The sequence below is a fragment of the Sarcophilus harrisii genome, chromosome 3, assembly GCF_902635505.1.
Source record: "Sarcophilus harrisii chromosome 3, mSarHar1.11, whole genome shotgun sequence".
In the NCBI taxonomy this organism is placed as follows: Eukaryota; Metazoa; Chordata; class Mammalia; order Dasyuromorphia; family Dasyuridae; genus Sarcophilus; species Sarcophilus harrisii.
In genome coordinates, this window is record NC_045428.1 from 576,481,411 (window position 1) to 576,501,823 (window position 20,413).

Here is a 20,413-nt window from a genome sequence, read left to right on the forward strand (position 1 = left end):
CATCTGCATTTTCATGGCGCTGTGGTTTCCCTAGAGAGGGTCTTAGTATGATAGCCAGAGCAGTGTCAGCTAAGGGTCAGGATGATATGGGTTCAAGTCCTTCCCCAGACCCGTACTGATTGCATGACTGTGGGTGAGTCTGGCAATTCTCTAAGGCCTTAAGTTGCATAGGAGCTGCTGATGGACCGTGGGGACAGTCTCCATACCAACGAAATCATGGGTCTGGACTCCCCTCCCACAGTACCTCGCATCCAGTAGGGATTCTGTAAACATCTTCTGGGTGGAAAGCTTAAAGTGTCATATGATAAGAAGCTGCCACATCACTATCGTGAATAACCCAAATCCACTGGGAACAACCCAATTTTCACACAGTTCCTCTAGTCAAAGGAGCGCTTGGAACACTGCCCTCTGTTTCACTTGGCCTATGAGGGAGTGCTCAAGTTATGGGAGAATATTCCCTCATCCTCCACTCCAGAAGGTTGTACTGTGGCACTGTCTAAAATTATATTTCCTGAAATACTGTGGGATGTGGAAAACTATTGAAATCAAACAAGATCTTGTTGACATCTTCTCTTTTATGAAATGCTCAGCCACCATTTATTTCTCATATTCTAGATGCCTCATGTCAAGCTCCTTTTGGGACACTTCCCATGGACCAGGTTTTCTGATATGCATAAAATAACAATGGCTTTTCCTTAGTTCCCTCTAAGTCTAAAAGTAATTATTAAGTACCTATCATGTGTCTGTATCATCCTCGGCATTTTGAGAGCTAAAAATAAATAAGGCATGATTTTTTTCCCATTAAGGGAAATGGGCTTATAGTCTACTTGAGAAAACAAAACAAAACAAAATACACACACACACACAAACAAGACTAAGTGACATAAAGGAGACAGTTATCTCTTCCAGTTGGTTTTGCAGTGTCACTCTCAATGCAGGGAGAGTGCCTGACTGTGTCATTTAGTACACTTGTCAATGCTTCCTAAATGTAAAAATGACTAATTTTAATATGAGATCTTTGTTGTAATTCAGTACAGCAGGGCTCCTTCTCCCATCAGCTTTCACAGAATTTCATTGATAGCTACTGCATAACCTTAAAATACAAAGAAATTCACCCCAAAGTAAATTTCATCACACATTTCTTATTCCACAACGGCCAGTCCAAAGGAAGACTTTGTACAAGCCACTTGGCATCTCCTGGGGCAGTTCTGCTTTGTAGAGATTCATAAAGCATAAATATTGAATGAATAACATTGACTCACCCGAGGAAGAGAGAACCATTTAAATGTAAGAATACAAGTGAGGGGCACAAAGAACAGAGAGGAGAGAAAAATCCATATTGCAGAGAAATAATTATTTGGGATGAACAAAAGATTTCCAGAAATCTTAAGACCTCTCTAACAATTGTAGAACTCTAGCCAGTTTGATAGAATCTCAGGATAGTCTTTCTTGGGTTTCTCTGCAAAGTCTGTATAATATGTAAAAATGCTTGGATTTCTCCCCTTTTTTTCTTATTAAAGAAACTCAGATAAAGTAAGGACCATGAATTCATACATCTCAGCCTGTAGGGACAGTATTGCAACTTCAGAGGCTAACAAACGTTGTGATCAAAACAACAACCCCCAAATACTGCCATAACAACTCTAAAAGTGATGAGCATCTGGATACAAGCCTTGACATTTAGGTGCTAAGTGAGAACAACCTTAAAAACACCAATAAACATGCACTTATGTATACACTAATAGAATCTTACAGTTGGAAGAGAACCCTGGAGATTCCTGAACAGAAATTCCTTATACGTAGATTATAGATTAAATCTCATTCACTCTAAATTTCCACTTTTACTCATTCCCTCCTTTCCCTCTCCCAAAGCAGTGGCAAAAATTATTTTCATTATCTGTGACATCTCAATGCTCTCCTGCTTTGCATGTATAAGTACAGTGGTGGTGGGTGTTAAGAGACATGCACCAGCAAGTTAAAGAAAAGCCTGCTAGGCATTTTAAATTACATATTTTGCTTGGGAAAAAATAGTAGAGAAAAACACTATATACTAATTAGTTTGTTAATTTACTGAAGATTGCTTTCTGTAATTTGTTTTCTTTAAAAAAAAACAAAAGAAAATGAAATTAGGTTATGCTCTTTACAGCTTACTCAATCATCCATATTCATTGTTGCTCACAAATGCATTGTCTTTTATAAGTCCAGGGGACTTGTACTTATTTTCCACAAGTAAACTAAAATTTTCTTTAAAAAATGAATATTCGGTATGCTGTTTCTAGAATATTAAACATCATCATTCCCCAAATCCAATATTAAATGAGAGATAAACATAAGCTGATTTCCCATAGTCTAATAATATGCCTAAAATAATACATAATTATCTTGAAAATGCTCACTATGAAACCATCTTTGCCACCAACACATGACTGTGGCAGATTCAGACAGTATCCCTTCTTTTTGGCTCTCTCCTGTTTCTCTGATAGAATTTGTATATATATATATATGTATATATATGTTATATGTAATTATATACATACACACATGTATGTATATATATATATATATATTTGAATGTTAGCATGACTCCATCAGACAGGAAGAGTAAAGGATACAACTGATCAAATAACCATTATACTACTGAGTTATGACAGTTTGCCAAAAATCTGATTTTCTTCCTTCAGATTTGGAGCTTGCAGGCTAAGGAGGTAGGATGCATTCAAGCAAGCTAAGACATGCCATCAGATAGATGAGACCTGCCGAATCAGGATTTAGTAAGCAGGATATTCGAATGCAAAAAGCAGAGGTCCTACCTACCTCAAACAATAGTGGGAGTAGTTACAAGTGGATTTGTGACATTTCAGCATTCCTTTGTAAAGTGGAAATCGGAGGCGAAGGTGATGGGCAATAATAGCATCACCGATTTTAGGACAAAGAGTCTGGATTGCAGAGAAAGGAGAAATCCTCCTACAATTGGATTCATCTACATATTTACTCTGTCCTGAGGCTGGCTAAACAGAACAGAATCGGTCAATGAAAGCGAAGGAAATTGATAAGACAAAGTCTGTCTTCTAAGTGCGTGGGGTCAGACCCAGAACTTCTCTATTCTCGCGGGCTCCCAGACACCAAGCCCATAGTCAGTCCGGCCAAACCTTCATTCATTCTCGGAACTCGACTTTTCACGTCGCGGGCACTCGGAACGCTCAAGTTTAAAAACAAGCTTCAGTCGCTTTTCAGCTCGCTCGGCGTCCCGGGAAAGCCAGTCTTCTTCAACTGCCCTGCCCCGAGTCATTTCGTGGGCAATCGCAGCCACACTCACAGGCCAGGCGGCGGCGGGGGCAGCGCTGGTGCAGTGAGGGCTATGGCGCCTGGCCGCGAGCAGGAGCTCGGGCCGGGGCCGGGAGCCCGAGCCCGGCAGGAGCCGGAGCCGAGGCGCGCCGGGGCTGGGCTGACGCACGGGCGGGCGCAAGCCAGTGTCGGGCCGCTGCGTTGCGGTGCCGTACCGCCCAACCCAGTCCGGCCCAGCCCAGCCTAGCGGGGGAAAGGTTCCCCTCCCCCCAGAGCCCCCGGGGCCCCCCAGCACCAAGCGGAAGAGCTAGACGAACCTGACTCCGGCCCCGCGGGGGCCAAGGCGGGGTACCTCGGGAGCGGAGCCGAGCGGAGCCAGGTGGGGACGGACGGGGAGCGAAGGGGTGGGGAGGAGCGCGGAGGGAGAGGAAGGCTCATTCAGAAAAGCCCGCCACAATCTCACTGCGCTTTCAAAACAAAAACAAGCAGCCGTCAGCCGCACTCACGCCATCAGGCTGACACGCACACACACTCGCAGCGTTCACAGACTCTCACCGCCGCCCCCTCCTCCTGGCATCTTGCTTTTTTTCTCTCACAGGCTGACTCCTGAACCCCCAAACCTCCCGCTCCCCCCAAACACCTCCTTACATGCACACGATACCAAAACACTCCTTTAACCTGCTCCCCCCCGAAAACACACAAATGTTACTCCCCGCCGCCTCAACCCAAGCCAAATACACCCTTCCTTACATGGTTCCCCAACACAACCTTAAGCTGACACCCCCAAAATCTACACCCCTGACGCTGACGCCCCTACAGGGATACAACTCTCACTCGGACTCCTCGAAAATACTACTTATAACGATTACCTGACACACAGCTTTTATGCTGACACCTCCAAAAACACTTAGCGTTCCCCAAACACACCCATTACAGGCTCACCAAAACACACGCCTTGAGACACCCCCAAATACACACGAGCCTTTCCAGAAATCTCCCAAAGCTTGTCCTCCCAACAGTACCCCTCAAATACGCCCCCCCCTTCACTTGGACCCCAGCACGCACACAGCCCCGCACACAGTAAACACCTCAGAAGCCCCCTCCCGCCACCACAGCTACACCAATAACAATGACTTACGATGGCACCCTCTCAGAGACAGCCATCTCCTCGCCCTCGTTACACACTCGCGCCCTCGCCACCAGACCCCAGCCGCGGGACACAATACTCACCCCCTCTCCCCGCCCTGCGCACACCCCTGGCACGCTGCGCCCGTCCACAACACGCCCCTCGAACTCTCCAGGACACTCGAGACACCTTTTCCTCCCACTGTCAGAAGCACGCAGGCCCCCTCGCACGCGCGCACGCACGCCCACACAAACACACCACACACACACTCGTAAAGCACAGCTGCAGGAATGTGCAGCCCTCCCCTCTTCCTAGCCCAGCCCAGCCCAGTCCAGCCCCGAGCCCGCTCAGTTCCGCACACCGCAGCCGGACCGACTCACAGGGCTACGGGCTTGGGGCAGCGTTGTCTCCCCGCCACAGCCGTGTGCGCTGCTCCGGCCAATGGTGGGCCGCAGCGGTGAGCTCACTCGCCACAGCCCCGCCTCCTCAGCTGCCTCGGCAAATCCGGAGGTGGGAGTGGCCGTGACGTCACCAGGATCCGAGGAGAGGCAGGCGTCCGGGCGCCTGAAGCTCTGGCAGAGCCGGGACTGAGCAGGCACTGCGCCCCCTGAGTCCGCAGGGCGCGGGCTCGGGGCTGTGCGGCGCGGAGGGCGCCTGGCCTCCCGCAGGGGAGGAGAAGGGAGGAGAGGGACGGGAGGGGAGGGGAGGCACAACGACTCCGACGCTTCTCCGAGCATCCCTACTTCCCATTAATCCCGGACCGCTCTGGGCACATCCAGGACACCCGTGGCTCAAACTGCCTGTCTCCCCTAGCCCAGGCCCAGCTCCCCTCGCTCTTCTCCCTCCTCAAGTCCCCCCCTCGTGGAGGAGCCACAGCCGTGGCGCTCTCGTCAGCGAGAGGAAGGCCTGCATCATGCCGTTCTGCCACCGGGGCCCCGTTCCTAAGGCCCCACAGGGCTCACCTGAGCCCAGTGTCGCTTCGAGCCCCTGTGGGGGCCAGGACACGGCACAGGGGTTCCACGCGTATACTCTTTTCCGCTACTGTCTCCGTGTGCGAGCCCTCCCGGTCCCGCTTACGGACTTGCCCTCTTTCCTCATTCCCCTCTGCAGCTCAGTGGGGCGTTCCTGCCCTCCACCCGCCCCTCCCCCATCCTTCCGTGTCCCCCGATCTAGGCACTCAGAACGGTCTCTGGCTCAGCCTGCGTGGTCGGGTCCCACCTGATTGCTTCCCCAGCCCTCCTCCTCTCTGCCCCTCCTGAGCATCCCTCCCCTCCCCAGGGCTTCGCGGCTCGCCCCGGGCAGCCCCAAGAGTCATGGTCACCTCACTCCCCTCCCTTGCAGTCCTGTTCCCTCCCCACGCCTCTCCTCTGGGAGGGGGGGTGCCTTTGTTGGCCCTGCCTCCCTTCCCCCCTCCCATCCGGCGCCGCCTGTCCGCGGAGCCTGCAATGCAGCCGCGGGAGGAGCCCTGCTCTGCGGAGAGCGAGAGGCAGGGAGAAACAGAGATGGGGGACAGGGCGTATATGTGTGTGAGCTAGTGGCGGAGACTAGCAGGAGGCGGGGAAGAGGCTACCGCAGGGGAGGAGGAGAGAGGGCCAGAGGACAGAACCAGAGGTCCAAGGCAAGAGGGAGCCGTCCCAGGACGCTTCAGAACTGAGGACAGCACCCCAGGAAGCTGAGGGAGGGCGGTTGTGGCCCCAGCTAAAAGCCCAGAAACACAGCAGAGAGGATGAGCTCAGAGGGGCAAGCCCCCGCACCGAGGCTGAGGGGAACCATTTCTTGGTGTGGGACTAGAGCCAGGTCCCATTAAAGACGGAATCTTCCGTGATTCCTTACTGCTTACGAAAAGAGGTCCGAACTATTTAGCTCAGCATTCAAGGCCCTCTACAAACTGTCCCCAACTGACTTTTCCAGACTTCTCTCCCAATAGTATCCCACTTCTCCTGTCAGATTGGTCTGCTTACTATCAGCCAAACTAACCATGAGCTTTCTGCCCATTTTTCTTCCCACTTACTGTTTTTCTCTCTTCTCGTACATTTGCCTACCCAAATGCTGCTGATTTCCAGGTCCTCATGAAGTCTTTCCTGACCACAATACCAATCTTTTGCACTTATTCCAAAATGAAATGCTCCACAATGGCCCCAGTTTCCTCACCTTTAAAACAGGAAAGTGGCTCTAGACGGCCTTCCAGGTCTTTTCCAATCCTAGATCTGTGATGCTATGAATACACAACTTTCTGACATACTTTTAATTCTCTGCCATGTAGAGAGGCGGTGTGGCCTGGTGGAATGGTCTCAGGAGTCAGAAAAACCGAGTTTCAAGTCTTCCCTCTGACATTTATACCTACATGACTGTGAACAAATCAGCACAATTCTGAATTCCAAGAAATTCTCTCAGACAATGAAATTACAGAGAACTGCTGATCAGTACCAGTGGAAGGAGTTTCCATACTGGAAATTACCTCCAATAATGAAGCATTTTGTATTTATAGATAACTGCCATAGAATTACATAGACTGTTAGTTGCCAGGAGATCCTATAGCTTTAGAATTGGAAACATTCTGGTCCATCTCATCTGGTTTTAGACGGGGAAGAAATGGTGGTCCAAAACTCTGAAATCACTTCTCCAAAGTCATAAAGGTGATGAGTAGCAGAATTGAGATGGTTACATCACTTCTCCTGATCCCAAATCCTTGGGTCCTTCCACTGGCCAAATTCTGAGATTGTGTAGCTCTTTCCTTAGCAATGGTAATTTTATAGACCATGGAACAAGCTTCTGGAATTTTAGATCATTGCCCATGCTCACTAAAGATCAGTCTGGAACTTGAAAAGAATATTGGGGGGTCACTTAGTCCTATCCTCTTATTTTATGGAGGAGGAAACTAAAGCCCACTTTAGTTTGGATCATTTGCCCAAGGTCATGCCGCTATTAAGGATTCAGACCCAGATCTTCAGATTACAAATCTAAAACTCTTTCCAGATTGAGCACATTGTTGACACTAAGTAGTATTAGGCCACTGTTTATCTCTGCCATTCTGCCAGACCCCAGACCTGAATGGGAGCTGCTGGGACCAACTGGGAGGGCGAAGTCTGGCAAGAATAGCCTTGAGATGTCATCTGCCATTAGCCACAAACCAATAGGAAGATTCAATAATTTAGAAATTTTTGTTCTGCTGATTGTATGCTCAGAGAATTAAATGGAACCTGGAGCCTTCCCCTTTCCAGGATTCCTGCATCCTTTTTTGGTTACAGGTTATAAATTTAGAACTTCAAGAAAATTCAGAGATTCATTCCTGATCGTTTTCTTACAATATCACCAGTATTTTGGCTATCAGGTTCATTTTCCTTCTTCCATAAGAACCAGCCATTCTAGCCATCATCCTAATCTTTACCCTCACTTCTTTATAGCATCCTTTATGTCACATCTTCCCCCATTAGAATGTAAACTACTTAAGAGCAGGAACTGTTTTGTCTGTATTTGTATTCTTAGCACTTAAATTATCAATTTCTTTCTGTCTATTCCAAACCCCTCATTTCCTTTTTTAATGGAAAAGAAGCTGAGGGCCAGAGAAATGAATAGATCTACCCAACACTCCACAGGCAGTAAATGACAGAGACAGAATCGGAAGCAATATTACCTTAGAGACCCAAGATCTGAACTCTATATCTAGCTCGCTTTCCAAATCAAACATTTCACTGAGCAGTTTCAGGTGGCAGATGATTCAAATTTCGAGTACCAATTTCTTGTTTGTTCTGAGCCTCCTATTGGATGGTGGAATCGATCCTGGTCCCATGACCTCTGCTCATCCAAGGTTCCTAATCTGCGCTCATCAAAGAGTCTTAAGGAAGGGGAAAATATACTCATTGCACAGTACAAGGAACCTGGCCCTGAGAGTGATGAGGAGAGTGGCAGAGTTTACAGTCTTTGATCCCCGATGATGGGAGCCAGGGTCTATTTATACACTAATCTTTTTTCCAGTGGATCACTCTACCCTCCAATACAGCTACTGGCGAATCAAATCACAGTTAGTTATGAGGGTAGTGATAGGGAAGGAAGGAGATTAATGTAACACACTAGCACCTGTAACTATCACTGCTCATCTGCTAGGGACAACTTCTTTTGCCTCATTGCAAGGTCCATCCTGCTTTAGTTAATCAGAATCCATGGGAAGGACTCATCAGATTTACTTTAAGTGGAATAAATGACATCCAATCTGGGAGCTCCTCTTGCTAACTATGTATAAGATAGACTTGTCAAGGAGCCGATTTTTCTTCTTTGAATTGTTCAAGTATGTTAGAAATCCAGCAATAAGTCTGTGCTCTAATAATTAGCTTGGACCACACAAGTGCCTTTCAGTCATTTTTTTAACCTGGAAGGAAGAAAAGTAACCTCTAAAGAAAATATCAATAACTTGTGGTAATTTAAGGGTAATATAAGCTATTGGGGAAATTCTGGGAAATACTCCAGAAATTTACTTGGTTGGTCCTAAAACATCCCACAAAAGGAGTGGACTTACACAAAGCCAGACTAGCCCATTAATAGTATAATAATACAAATCACCCTTATGGGAAAGTATATGACACAATCTGATAAATCCAGACTGGCCAGTTTTACAGTGCACGTTTGGAAACATAATTGACTCTGTCTCTAATACTAAGAGGCAAAAAACTGAAGCAAATTCTGTTGAGGTGGGGAGGGACCACAGAGGAGAGTTGACTCTTGTCAGGATAGGACTGGGAGAATGGATACAAGTGAAGAATCTTAAGATAAGGGGACAGTGATCTTCCCATTGATCAGAGAAATCTTCCCAATGACAGCATCACATCTTTCTCCTCACATGTTGGTGTCCTACTGTAGATGTAGCTCTGCCATTTTAAATTTAATTAATGTATTTTTTTCCATTGCATTTTAATAGCAGGGAGCAAATGATATGAGCATACTATGTAGATTTAGATAAAATTTGTTTAAGAAACCAGTATAGAAAATTCTCTGATGAGGGGTGTGTGTGTTTGAGCGATGGACCTTTACTAGCCAGTAGAATGTGAATTCTTTGAGAAAAAGGATTACCAGTCTTTTCTATTTGTGTCCCCAGTGCCTGGCACATTTAATAATCTTTTTTTGGTTAGACTTACTATCAATGCCACATAACAGAAAGATGAAATTAGGTAATATCAATTCAATTCACTTCAAATTGCAAAGACAATATTTGAGCTAGTAGAGAAGTAGAAATTACAGTTTGCAAGATAGACATGTTTGTGAGATTCCGAAGATCTATAAACAGATGTTTCTCCATTTTAAAAGCCCCCATGACAACAAGAAAGCCAACCTACTAACCTATTGATGGTAATTTTCTACCTATCCAGGGAATGCCAGGAAAACAAATAATATTTTTTTTCAAGTTGTGTGACATAATTTAAAAATAGGATGAAACATACCATCTCACACCCACTAGAACAGTCAAAATAGCAAAAATGATAAAATCTATCGTTTGTGAGTTTTTTGGGAAAAAAAATTTTGCTTGTTTGTCATCAATCAAGAAGTATTTATTTAATGCCTACTATATGCAATACTCTGTGCTAGGTTTTGAAAATACAAAAACAGAAACACCCCTACCTTCTAGAAACTTAACAATCTACGGACAGGATAAAACTAATATGTAAAAACAAAGCTATTTATGCGGAAAGCATCTTTTTCCTCCTTTAGGAGAATACCTGAAACAAACCTTGAAGCCACAGTTCTCTTTTATTGTCCTGACTCAGTTTCCCTAATTATCCTGACCAAGTCCTGACTCAGTTTTTCTAATTGTTCTGTTTCAGTTTATAATTGTCAGCTCAAAGCTCAGTCCTGCAAAACCTCCCCTCCCTCTTTATCAGAATATTTGATAAGGATAAAAGATGTTATGTTTTAGAATATTAGAATGCCTGTCCCCATCCCAAGCTATCAGAATATCAGATACTGTTTTATCAAGATGCCTCTCCCCATCTCTGGTGGCTCACCCCACCCTGTCAGAGTCCTGTTCCCGCTCTCAGCACTGGGACTCTGCCCTTGCCTCAGTATACCCCCTGAGTCTGAGCCATGTGTATATAGGTCACTGAGAACTCTCATTGTTTGCTGGATTCTTGGAGATGATAGTCTCATTCAGCCCTGGGACCAAACTATGGATCCATTTGGTCCCAGTAAATCTCTCCCTTTAAATAAATTATTAATTTATTTAATCTCTATCTTGCCTCAGTTTCTCCAGCATTACAGAATTATGGATTCTAAAAAGGAGAGGTGAGGCTTGCCCAAATTCAAAGCCAGCCATTGATGGATTATGGTCTTTGAGAGCTGAAAGGAGCCACACAAAAGGAATCATTCTCTCCTGTGTTTCAGCAGAACCAACTGAGAAAGATCCATTAAGAGTCTGGGTTAAGGTGATTAATAGCCTTAAACAAGCAGGGATCAAGAGAAGGGCTTTTTGAAGCAATCTGAATCCATAGAGCCACACTGGATAAACACTGACTGCACAGACTTGGGAGGAAAAGGGAAGGATGAAATACTTGACTGTGGACTGGGAAAAAAGTGACTCAGAGAACACCATCCAGGCCAGAACAAATGAAAGACAATGCACCACCCAACCATCCCACCAGCTTCATCATTATAGTCTTTATTCTGGGCCAGCCCGAACCTGGACCACTCCAGTGTTTCAGACTCAGGACATAAACATGTAATCATTGCCCTGGTGGAAAATGGGTAGTTATTGACTATGATCTCTGCTAGCCCCCAGGGGAAAATGAAAAGTAGCAAAATATTAGCTAATCCAACAGTCACTTTTTTTGTTTTGTAATGAGGTCAGGACTTTCTAGGTGTAGGGATGTGGGTGAGAGCCATGACCATCCTAATTATGTTTTGATTAGTATAATATTGAAGTGATTTTCCATTCTCTGAACTCAAACTGACTGGTGGGTGAAGATCAGTCATAGAATCATGGAAATCTCAATCACTGGGCCCTTAACAATGCATCTAGCCCATCCCATTCATGAATTCAATTTGATTCACTATATTTTAACAACCATTATTATTAAGTTCAATGGACTGTGCTAGATGCTGAGGATAGATAAGACAGTTTATGCCCTCATAGAGCTTATATTCTATTTGAGGATTCAACATGGACTTGTATGTAAATATCAGAGAATTTGATGCAAGAAAGAATACCATCTCAACTACTATCTCCCCTAAGATCCCGATGAAGATTGTCTTGGAGCCTGAATCAAAGATCCTTGTGAATAACAGGCTCCCTATGACTACTAGCTCTGCTTTCAGCCTGGGTTCTGTGGCCATCTTTTTAGGGGAAAAATCACTGCAGAGAGCACAGCCTTTTTCTTTACCACTACCAACACCAAGCACTTACTAACTGTCCCCACTGATCAGGCAAGCCCAAGAGTCCTGGCAGTGGCAACCACAAACCCTGCTCACGGCCCAGTCCAGAAGCAATTCCTTGGAGATGGAATCTGGCAGCATCTTGGGCAGGTACCAGAGGCTCAGCCTCCATAGCATCCAGAGCTACGGAAGACCCAGAAAATAAAATTCTGGCAGTTTTTGTGAGGGTTTGGTACTATCAAATGGTTAACACCAGAAATGACTGAGGTTCTCTGCAGAAATGACATTAAAGAAAAAGAATATTCCATCTGCTTTGCTGTTGCATGCAAAAGACCATGGGATCCTTTCATTTGACTTGAAGTTGAAATTGCTAACAAATGTTGTCTTCCTCCCATTAGGATGGGCTCTCCCTGATAGAGACACTGCCTTACTTTTTTATTTGTAATTCTAGTGCTTTGCGTGTAGAGAGTGGTTAATGGATGCCTTGTCATTCATTCATTCATTTATTGATTTTCTCACCTCTCCTCTATACTTCCTCTCTTGGAATGAATGGTGTTTTTCAAAGCACAGCTGAGGTATCACCTCCTATAGGAAACCTTTCTAGATCTGTCTAGTTGTTAATGCTCACTCCTGCCTCAAATAATCATATCTATATAACCTATGTCTACATCTCTGTACATCTTATATCATAACACAAGCCCTTAAAGGGTTTTTCATTTTATCATTTCATTTTATCTAGCTTGTCACTATGAACATAATTGGAATTTAATTTTTCCCCCTTAAATTAGATTGTAACAGCAAAAAAGAGAAACTTAGATTGGCTTTTCTCCATCCTCTGCTCTTTGGTCCTTCTCCTTCCCTAAGCATCAAGGAAACTCCTCTTGTCCCTTCTCTTGTGTTCTATGTAAAACTGCTCTGGAGCTAAGGCATCATGATGTAGTGAGTGTGATAGAAAGCACATTGACTGTGAGTCCTGAGACCTATGTTCCAGGAGATCTGAAGCTTCTTGCGAACAGAGGCTAGGGTCTTTTGTTTGTTTGTTTTAATATCCTTAGTGTTTGGCCCAATGGCACACAGTGGATGCTTAAAGAATGTTAAATTGAATAGCATTCTCCTTAACAAAGAAAATAAAAGCAGCCCATCAATGGAGGAAGTAATGTATGGGGGAAAAGAAATTGCATATTTCTGTCTGGAAAATTATCAGAACTTGTTATGGTGGTAATAACATAAGTATGGGGAAGGGAAGGGGAAGAGAAAAAATATATGTACATATGATCTGCCTGTGTGGATCCTGGTAATTAGATGGGAGCCTCTTTAGAGAAGTCAATAGATTTTCCTGAAGTATCCCACTTAGGCAATGGCCCTGGGTTTCTAAATCCTCCTGAAAAACACCCTACTCAACACATTTCTGTTGGAATAAAAATCGCATATATTCATATAAAGTAATTAGGACTTCACATAAAAAGATCTTAAATTATAAGTGTTCTTTTTATTGTCTGCTTAAATCCCCCCCCCCCCCATTCCTGAACTGGTATCATTAAATGAACATTAGATGTTTTTGTCTGAGGGCACTGGGCGGTGGTGGAATAGCCATAATAACAGAGAGTCAGTCTGGTGAAATGTAGAGGGAATGGGGTGGGGGGAGGAATGAGGTGAGTTTCAGGGCAGAGTCAGAGAGATCTGGCTTCAAATCCAGCCTCTTGACACATACTGGCTGTGTGACCAGAGATGTCATTTAACCTCCCAGAACCTCAAGAAACTCTCTAAGAAACACAGGGTTACAAAGAAAGTGCTAATCTATTAGTAGAAGGAATTTCCTCTCTGGGATTTTGTTATACCTGTAGTATGTGAATCTTACCAAAAGATAAATTGAGACAATTCTCCAAGAATGATAACAGTTTATTAATAGGTTACTAAACCTATTAATAAAAAATGGGCCAAATGACACTCTCTATCTCTGGCCAGAAGACCCTGAATTGAAGATGCAACTCATTTTTAGAAGCTTTGTACAAAGGAAAGAACAAAGAACATATAACTGGCTGGTGTCACAGGGGTGAGGGATCATGATTGGTTACATTAAATAAAGAAAGTGGTTATAGCATAAAGAATGTGGGATGGAGACCACCTCTCTATGCCTAAGGAAGGGATCCCAGCTGCATCCTGAGGTCACTGATAAAGACCCAGGTATGCAAAAGAATTGGTGCCTGGGGATTAAATAAGACCATCTTTTAAAAAGATGGGACAAGGTCAATTAGTTCAGTTATCCTTCTCAAGGACACAAACCCTGCAGGAAATGCTAATATAATGTTTTATGAGCCTATTGAGAACAGAAGTTTTCTTTAACTAACAGTCATGGTGGGAAAGCTTATGCCTAATTTCAGAGACAGAGGAGATGGAACTTTTGCACACATGAGTTTTTTCACTTAGAGATAGAGAAAAGGCTTTGGTTTTATTGGAATACAGAATATGATCATAGAATAAAATCACAGAATAAAATCAAATAGAAAATACAGGATCAAGAATTAATTCTCTAATGAAATCCTAGGTCCAGAGCAAAAAACAAAAAACAAAAAACAAAACCTCTCAATTATGTTTTCAGATTTGCAAAACACTTTATGTGCAGTATTTCATTAGTTCTGATCAAATTGCAAAAAGAAGTGGACATTTCCTTTCCCAAGTACCAAGGGAAGCAGGAGTTGCACAGACATACATGGAAACCATTTGGAATCCACCCACTTGACAAATACTGTCTAAAGGTCAAGTGCTGGCATAAATGAACTGCTTTAGAGTTCCCTTTCCATGGAAGTTGATTAGTCCCTAAAAATAAAAAAAAAAAAAATAAATGCTGCCGTCATTAAGATTGGGATCAAACCTGTCACGTCACAGTCATTTCCCATGAGGCTGACATTTAAGATGGGTAACCAAAAGGAAAGCGTTATTTTCATCCTTAAGTATATTTAGAAGTGATCGACATCACAGGCTCCTTGTGGAAAGGAGGAACTGACATATGTAACTTGCAGTGAGTTTTCATGCATCCCAGGTGCTAAAATGTTTGAAATTTTCAGTACTTCTTCAGGGAAAGGCACAAAGGTCTCACCAAGACTTATCTTATGGGGTCTCCCTTCTCCCTTTGGCTGCCTCTCAGATTGCCTAGTTTTCTTTGAAGAACAGTGCTCAAATGTTTTTCCTGGCTCCCTGTCCTCTCAGTCACTTGTTAGAGCTCTCCCTTCTGAAATGATTTTTGTATTTATAAATTTATTCAATAAATACAAATTATTTTGTATTTACTTCTGTGTCCACCAGGAGAATGGAAGCTCCTTGAGGGCAGGTATCCCCTGCCTAGTCCATTGTTGCCTTTGCATCTTCAGTGTTTATGCTGATGAATATGTGACCTCACTGACACAGCGCTTCCTCTTTTCTTGCAGAGCCAAAGCCACCCATTCTTGCCCACCTCTTAGGCCCTTGCCTGTGTCCTCCCAAAAGCTCACTGCAGGAACAAGGTTCTTTGTTTGCTACAAGAACAATGAGCTGGAGTCTTTCCTCCCTTTCTCCTGATCCTGAGAAAACCTCAATGGAACCCTCTGGCTGTTCCTCTGTCATCACTCATGAATAATGAATGAAAAAAGCATTTATTAAGTTCTTCCTAAGTGCAAAGCACTGTGCTAAGCCTAGGGATACCGACAGATCAGAAAGTCAGTTCCTACTTTCAAGGGGGTCACATTCTTATGAAGGAGACAACACATTTGGAGGACTTCAGCTGCAAGTCCAATGGGAAGGAAGGTCCCATGATCCTTAGGGGGCAGCAAGGAAGCAGGGGTTAATAGCTATGATAACATCTCCACTGATAAAATCTGGGTTTCTCGTGTTAAACTATGTTACTTTGGTGACAAGAACTTTCTTGGGTCTTCATAATTGAGGTTATAGCACCTGCAGGAACACCTCCATACATGATAACCTACTTCCCAGGATGATGGCTGAATGTACTGGACAGATGACCAACCCATTTTTTTTACTCCCATCATGCATTGCCAACCTGATCTATTTTAATCTTATTCTTCAAAATTCCTCAAGCATTTGTTTCTCAGCACCTAGAATTTTCCGGACACATAGTAGGCACTCCAGGACACAAGTAATGGATATTATATGGACTCACTCTGAGAACCATTAAATTGTTTGTTTGGCTCTGTTACATATAGAGCTGAGAAGAGAGATGTTCATTAGGACACGTGAACATCCACCAAATTACACTTGTCTCTAATGCTAAAGTGAGATGTTCCTCTGCAAGGAAAAGAACTTTCAATGACACCATTTGTTTTAAACTCACTTTCAAGTGGCTTGGAATGGTGCCAGCATCTTTAACCAAATATAAATGGGCTCCCACTCACTTTCTCACCAGCAGTAAAAAAAAAAAAAAAAAAAAAAGCAAGAAAGCCAGGAGAAAGAATGATTTCTAAATTTTTTTTAAAAATGTATTTAAAAGCTCAATTCTTTCTATACTCTCTGGTTTTCCTCTTTAGGTCTCATCTATATCTCTCACACCTCAACAGGAAGAGTACCCCGAAGGTTCATCCTCTTAAGGCTCTGCTTAGGCTGGGCTGAGGGGGGACTGGAGCTAGCTGGATTCTTTTGAGAACCTCAAAGCTTTTAAAATGGGCAGCCCCAGAGCACTATGGGAATGCAGTAAGTGGGGCGGAAGCCTGTAATTACCACGACATGGGGCACTGCTGATGGCTTTTTGCAGCATCTACCAAACCATCTTGAGTGGTCTGAAGCAGCTCCAATCAATGCTGTCTCTTGGTCCCCACTGAGAGTGAAGAATTCACTTCAGTTCCTGTGGTGGGGTCCCTGAGTTACCTCAACCAGGCCTTCAGGTGCAGGAGCAAATATGATCTATTTTATAAAACGATAAAGTCCATGCATTTTTTATGGCCTAAAAATTACACTGAATTATTCACCTCTTGTACAAAATGGCTGAAAGTTGTATCACTGGCTTCCATTTTTCATAACTCAAAAAATGTGAATTATTAAGGAGCGCTGCTCTCTGCTCCTTCTTCTGCTCCCTTGGCCCCATTTCTACACTCGGTTACTTCCTGGTTTCCGTTCCTGGTAGGACAGGAGGGCAGAAGAGGGTGCCTGGTCAGTGAGGAGACCTGCAGTGGGGATGTCTGGAGTCCGGCTATTTCATCACCAAGACCCTGGCCCCAGAGGAGGGGAGACAGTCCTGGAGGGGTGAGGTTTCGGGAGGCTCTGACACGCCAGGGCCATGAATGGAACGGCTTCTGACTCCGATATTGCAAAATGGAAGATATCAAGAGTGCACTTCCCTGTCTTTGGAAAAGAACATTGCTTGAGTCAGGGGGGCCATTTGCGAGATAGAGATGGGAGGCAGGTTAGTTTACAGAACGGCACAGGCAGGAGTGAGCAATTTAACAAGGTAATTGAAATAATATGTTAGCAAAATCACCTTAGTAGATGAGCTCTCTTGGAATTTCTCATTTAATCTTATTTCTTGTTGAACTGAGCTGAAATTTGATGCGTGTGACTACCTGGGAAGGCATGGGGATTAGTGCCATGGCCTTCACAGAAGATAAAGTCTTTACCAGGATTATTAATCCCAGCCCCCAAGACACACACTCACTCCTGTTCCAATAACAGACATTCTTCTGTTTTAGAGAACTGCTGGATATTTTATCAGCAAAATGAAAGGGCAAAGAAAAAAAAAAAAACCCCAATCTCATATCAACCACACCCTCTGTAATCTTGTAGTTCCAAAACCTGTGGCTCCACTATTTATAAAAACAAGAAACGGAAACCAGCCTGTTTGAAGCCTGATGGCGTGGACTAACAAGGAACACTCTCTATCGAATGATACCGGCTACTGTGGATTAGAAGTCTTCTGACTTGAGTTCTGAACCCAGCCCTTGTAAATTTGTATGTATGACCCAGGGCAAGCGGCCGGATTTCTCTGAGGTTTAGTTTACTCATCTGTGAAATGAAGGGGGTTTAAATAGGTGACCTAAGGTCATAAGGTAGTGTGTATCAGAGGCAGGATTTGAATCTGGGTCCTCTGCCTCAAAGGGCATGTGGCCTCCTGAGGAGGGTGCTAGTTTTGGAGAAAGAAGGCAAATCCTGACCAGGCCTGTTCAGTCTGGGTGACCTTGAGTCTCTGGCCTCAGTTTCCCCCTCTGTAAAAACATAGGGTTAGGCCAGATGGCCCATTCAGCTCCAGATATCTGAGCTTTTCTCCCAGTTGCATATTACTTCCCCCAAATGGACTGGATTGCCAGTTCCTTCCTGGAAGAGCATATTCTGGATCCCTGGTGTGGGAGGCAGAATCCCTGGGCCAAACATGAGAAACCAGGATGATTGAGGCTTTGGGGGGAGGTCCCCAGACCCCAGGACCAGCTGAAGCTTCCCTGGAGAAAGTACAGGATTCCTCTTGGTATTTTGCAAAGGCCCTTAGACCTCTTGCATTCTGGAAAGCTGCAGACCAGGATCAGGATGACGCAAGCTGGCTGATGAGAGTCAAATTTAATTTACTTAGGAGCTAAGGCATAATTACATAGAGTGGGTCTTCCAGGCGGGGTTCCTGCCCTTCTGGACTCATCTCTTTTATTCTTTGGATTAGCAACCAGTCATTAGGAAGCCCAGAAGCCCATTTTTCCTCCTGAAGCTGGCACCACTGTGTCACTCTAGGATGAATCACAAGATGCTCCAACTTTAGAAGTGTAACCCCAATATCTTCTAATTCCCTCCACCCAATACCCCCCTTCTTGGGGGAAGGAGTGTGGAAATCTGTCTCCTGGGACCATCTGGGCCCATCTGGGCCCAGGGTTCCAGGCAGAGAAGAGGCTTAAAGCTCATACATCTGGCTTAGCCCAGCCCTGGGTCCCTGAACTCCAAGGAAATGGACACAGAAAAGCAGAATCCAGAGCGAGAAGATGCCTCCGTGGGCATCCGATCCATCTGCCCTGAACAAGAGTCCCCAAGGGGGGGCACAGTCTTGCCCGAGGCCTCCAGGGAGGAAGGAGGGTGGCCTCCCCAGGGGGCTGCTCTTCTCTGGGATGGCTTCTCCTTGACTTCTGTCTCTGCAGTTCGGGTTCTCCCCCTCTAGAACCAGGGGAACTTCAGGCAGGACTTGAATTTCTCAAAGACCCTTCTGTCGTCTCCAGAGTTTTCCTCCTCCCCATTTCCCACATCTGCGGCACAGCATGGCCACAGCTCTGGCGTAGGGCAAAAGCGGCAAGCTTCCTGCTCCTGGTCTTCCCCGTGGGAGGCCCCTGCCCCAAGCAGCCACGGGAAGGTCTGGGGCCCGGACGTTGCCTCTGGCCCCAACGGTGCCCGGATGATGGCAGAGGAATTAACATCGCCCAACACTTCCAGGCATTATATGTCTGACAGGCTCTTTGCTCCCTGATCCCATGTATGTCTCAGGATAACCCTGGGGAAGGGGCCCTATGGGCATTATTGTCATCCTCAGGAGACACGTGGGGAAACTGAGGCTCAGAAAAGCTTTCCTGGGACCATATAAGCTGCCTTCCTGACTCCCGAGCCCCCTGGGCCTAAAACAGGCCCCTAAAGCTCTGCCAGTAGGAAGAAGCGCAGGCCGTACTATAAGGGAGCTAGGTCCTGGGAAGACCCAAGTTTGAGGCACCCTCTTCTCCCCCTCCCCGAGACATTTGGGAGCTTGTGACTCTAGGCAAGTTCCTGAGAACTCTTTGTCTCAGGTTTTTCAGCTGTAAATAGGGTTAGTAACAGTACCTCCCTCCCGGGATTATTGAGGGGATCATATCAGACCATATTTTTTAAAGTGCTTAGCACAGTGCCTGGCACACAATAGGTGCTATTTAAGTGCTAGCTATTATGATGATGCTGATTTTGAGCCCTGCTTTGTCAGAAGCAGAAGGCATGGGTTTTTAATTCCCTCTGTGTTAACTTGGATAAGTTGTTTCACCTCTGGATGCCTCAGTTTCCTAATATGTAAATTTAGGGGGCTAAACAAAATAATCTCTAAAACCCCTCCCCCCAGCACTAAATTCTGTGATTCCTTCACCCAGAAGTAACCTGCAGGAAGATTTTTTCCTCTTTTACTTCCATACAGTTTCTGTTCTGAGCAAGTCAAATGAAAACTGGAATATAATAGGTGCTTTTAAGATGCTTGCTGTCCTCCCTCATAAGGGAATAAAGCCTTGGAAAGGGCTTTGGAATATATGGCTTCTGGCCTTCTTTCATCCCCTCTGCCTATGGGATTTGGAGGTCTCCTCAGACTTGCCACAGATTCACTACTATTTACAGGACAAAACTGGTCAAGAGCTGGGGCAAACCAATAATGAATCCATTAGTAAGCATTTATTAAGTACCACTGTGTCCTAGCGGTTAGCTATGTGGTACATTGGGATAGAGAGCTAGGCCTGGGGTTAGAAAGCCCTGAATTCAAATCTGGCCTCTTACATCTACTGGCTGTGCGATTCTGAGCAGCTCATTTAGCTCCATTTGCCTCAGTTTCTTCTTCTGTAAAATGGGCTGGGGAAGGAAATGGCCAATCACTCCAGCATCTTTGCCAAGCAAACCCCAATGAAGTCAGGAGGAGTCAGGAGAGGACTAATTATGGAACAGTAATGTGCCAGGCAGTGTGCTAGACTCAGG

General features: G+C 44.9%; 1 protein-coding gene across 1 annotated transcript in view; it reads right to left on the reverse strand.

The window, feature by feature from the left end:
* CAMTA1 (calmodulin binding transcription activator 1) overlaps positions 1–20,413 on the reverse strand; it is a 694,264-nt gene that overhangs the window by 62,987 nt on the left and 610,864 nt on the right. The window contains 4 exon segments of the mRNA XM_031961560.1: positions 3,603–3,718; positions 4,424–4,590; positions 4,792–5,065; positions 5,374–5,398. Of these exon segments, the coding sequence (XP_031817420.1) occupies positions 3,603–3,718; positions 4,424–4,590; positions 4,792–5,065; positions 5,374–5,398 (582 nt within the window).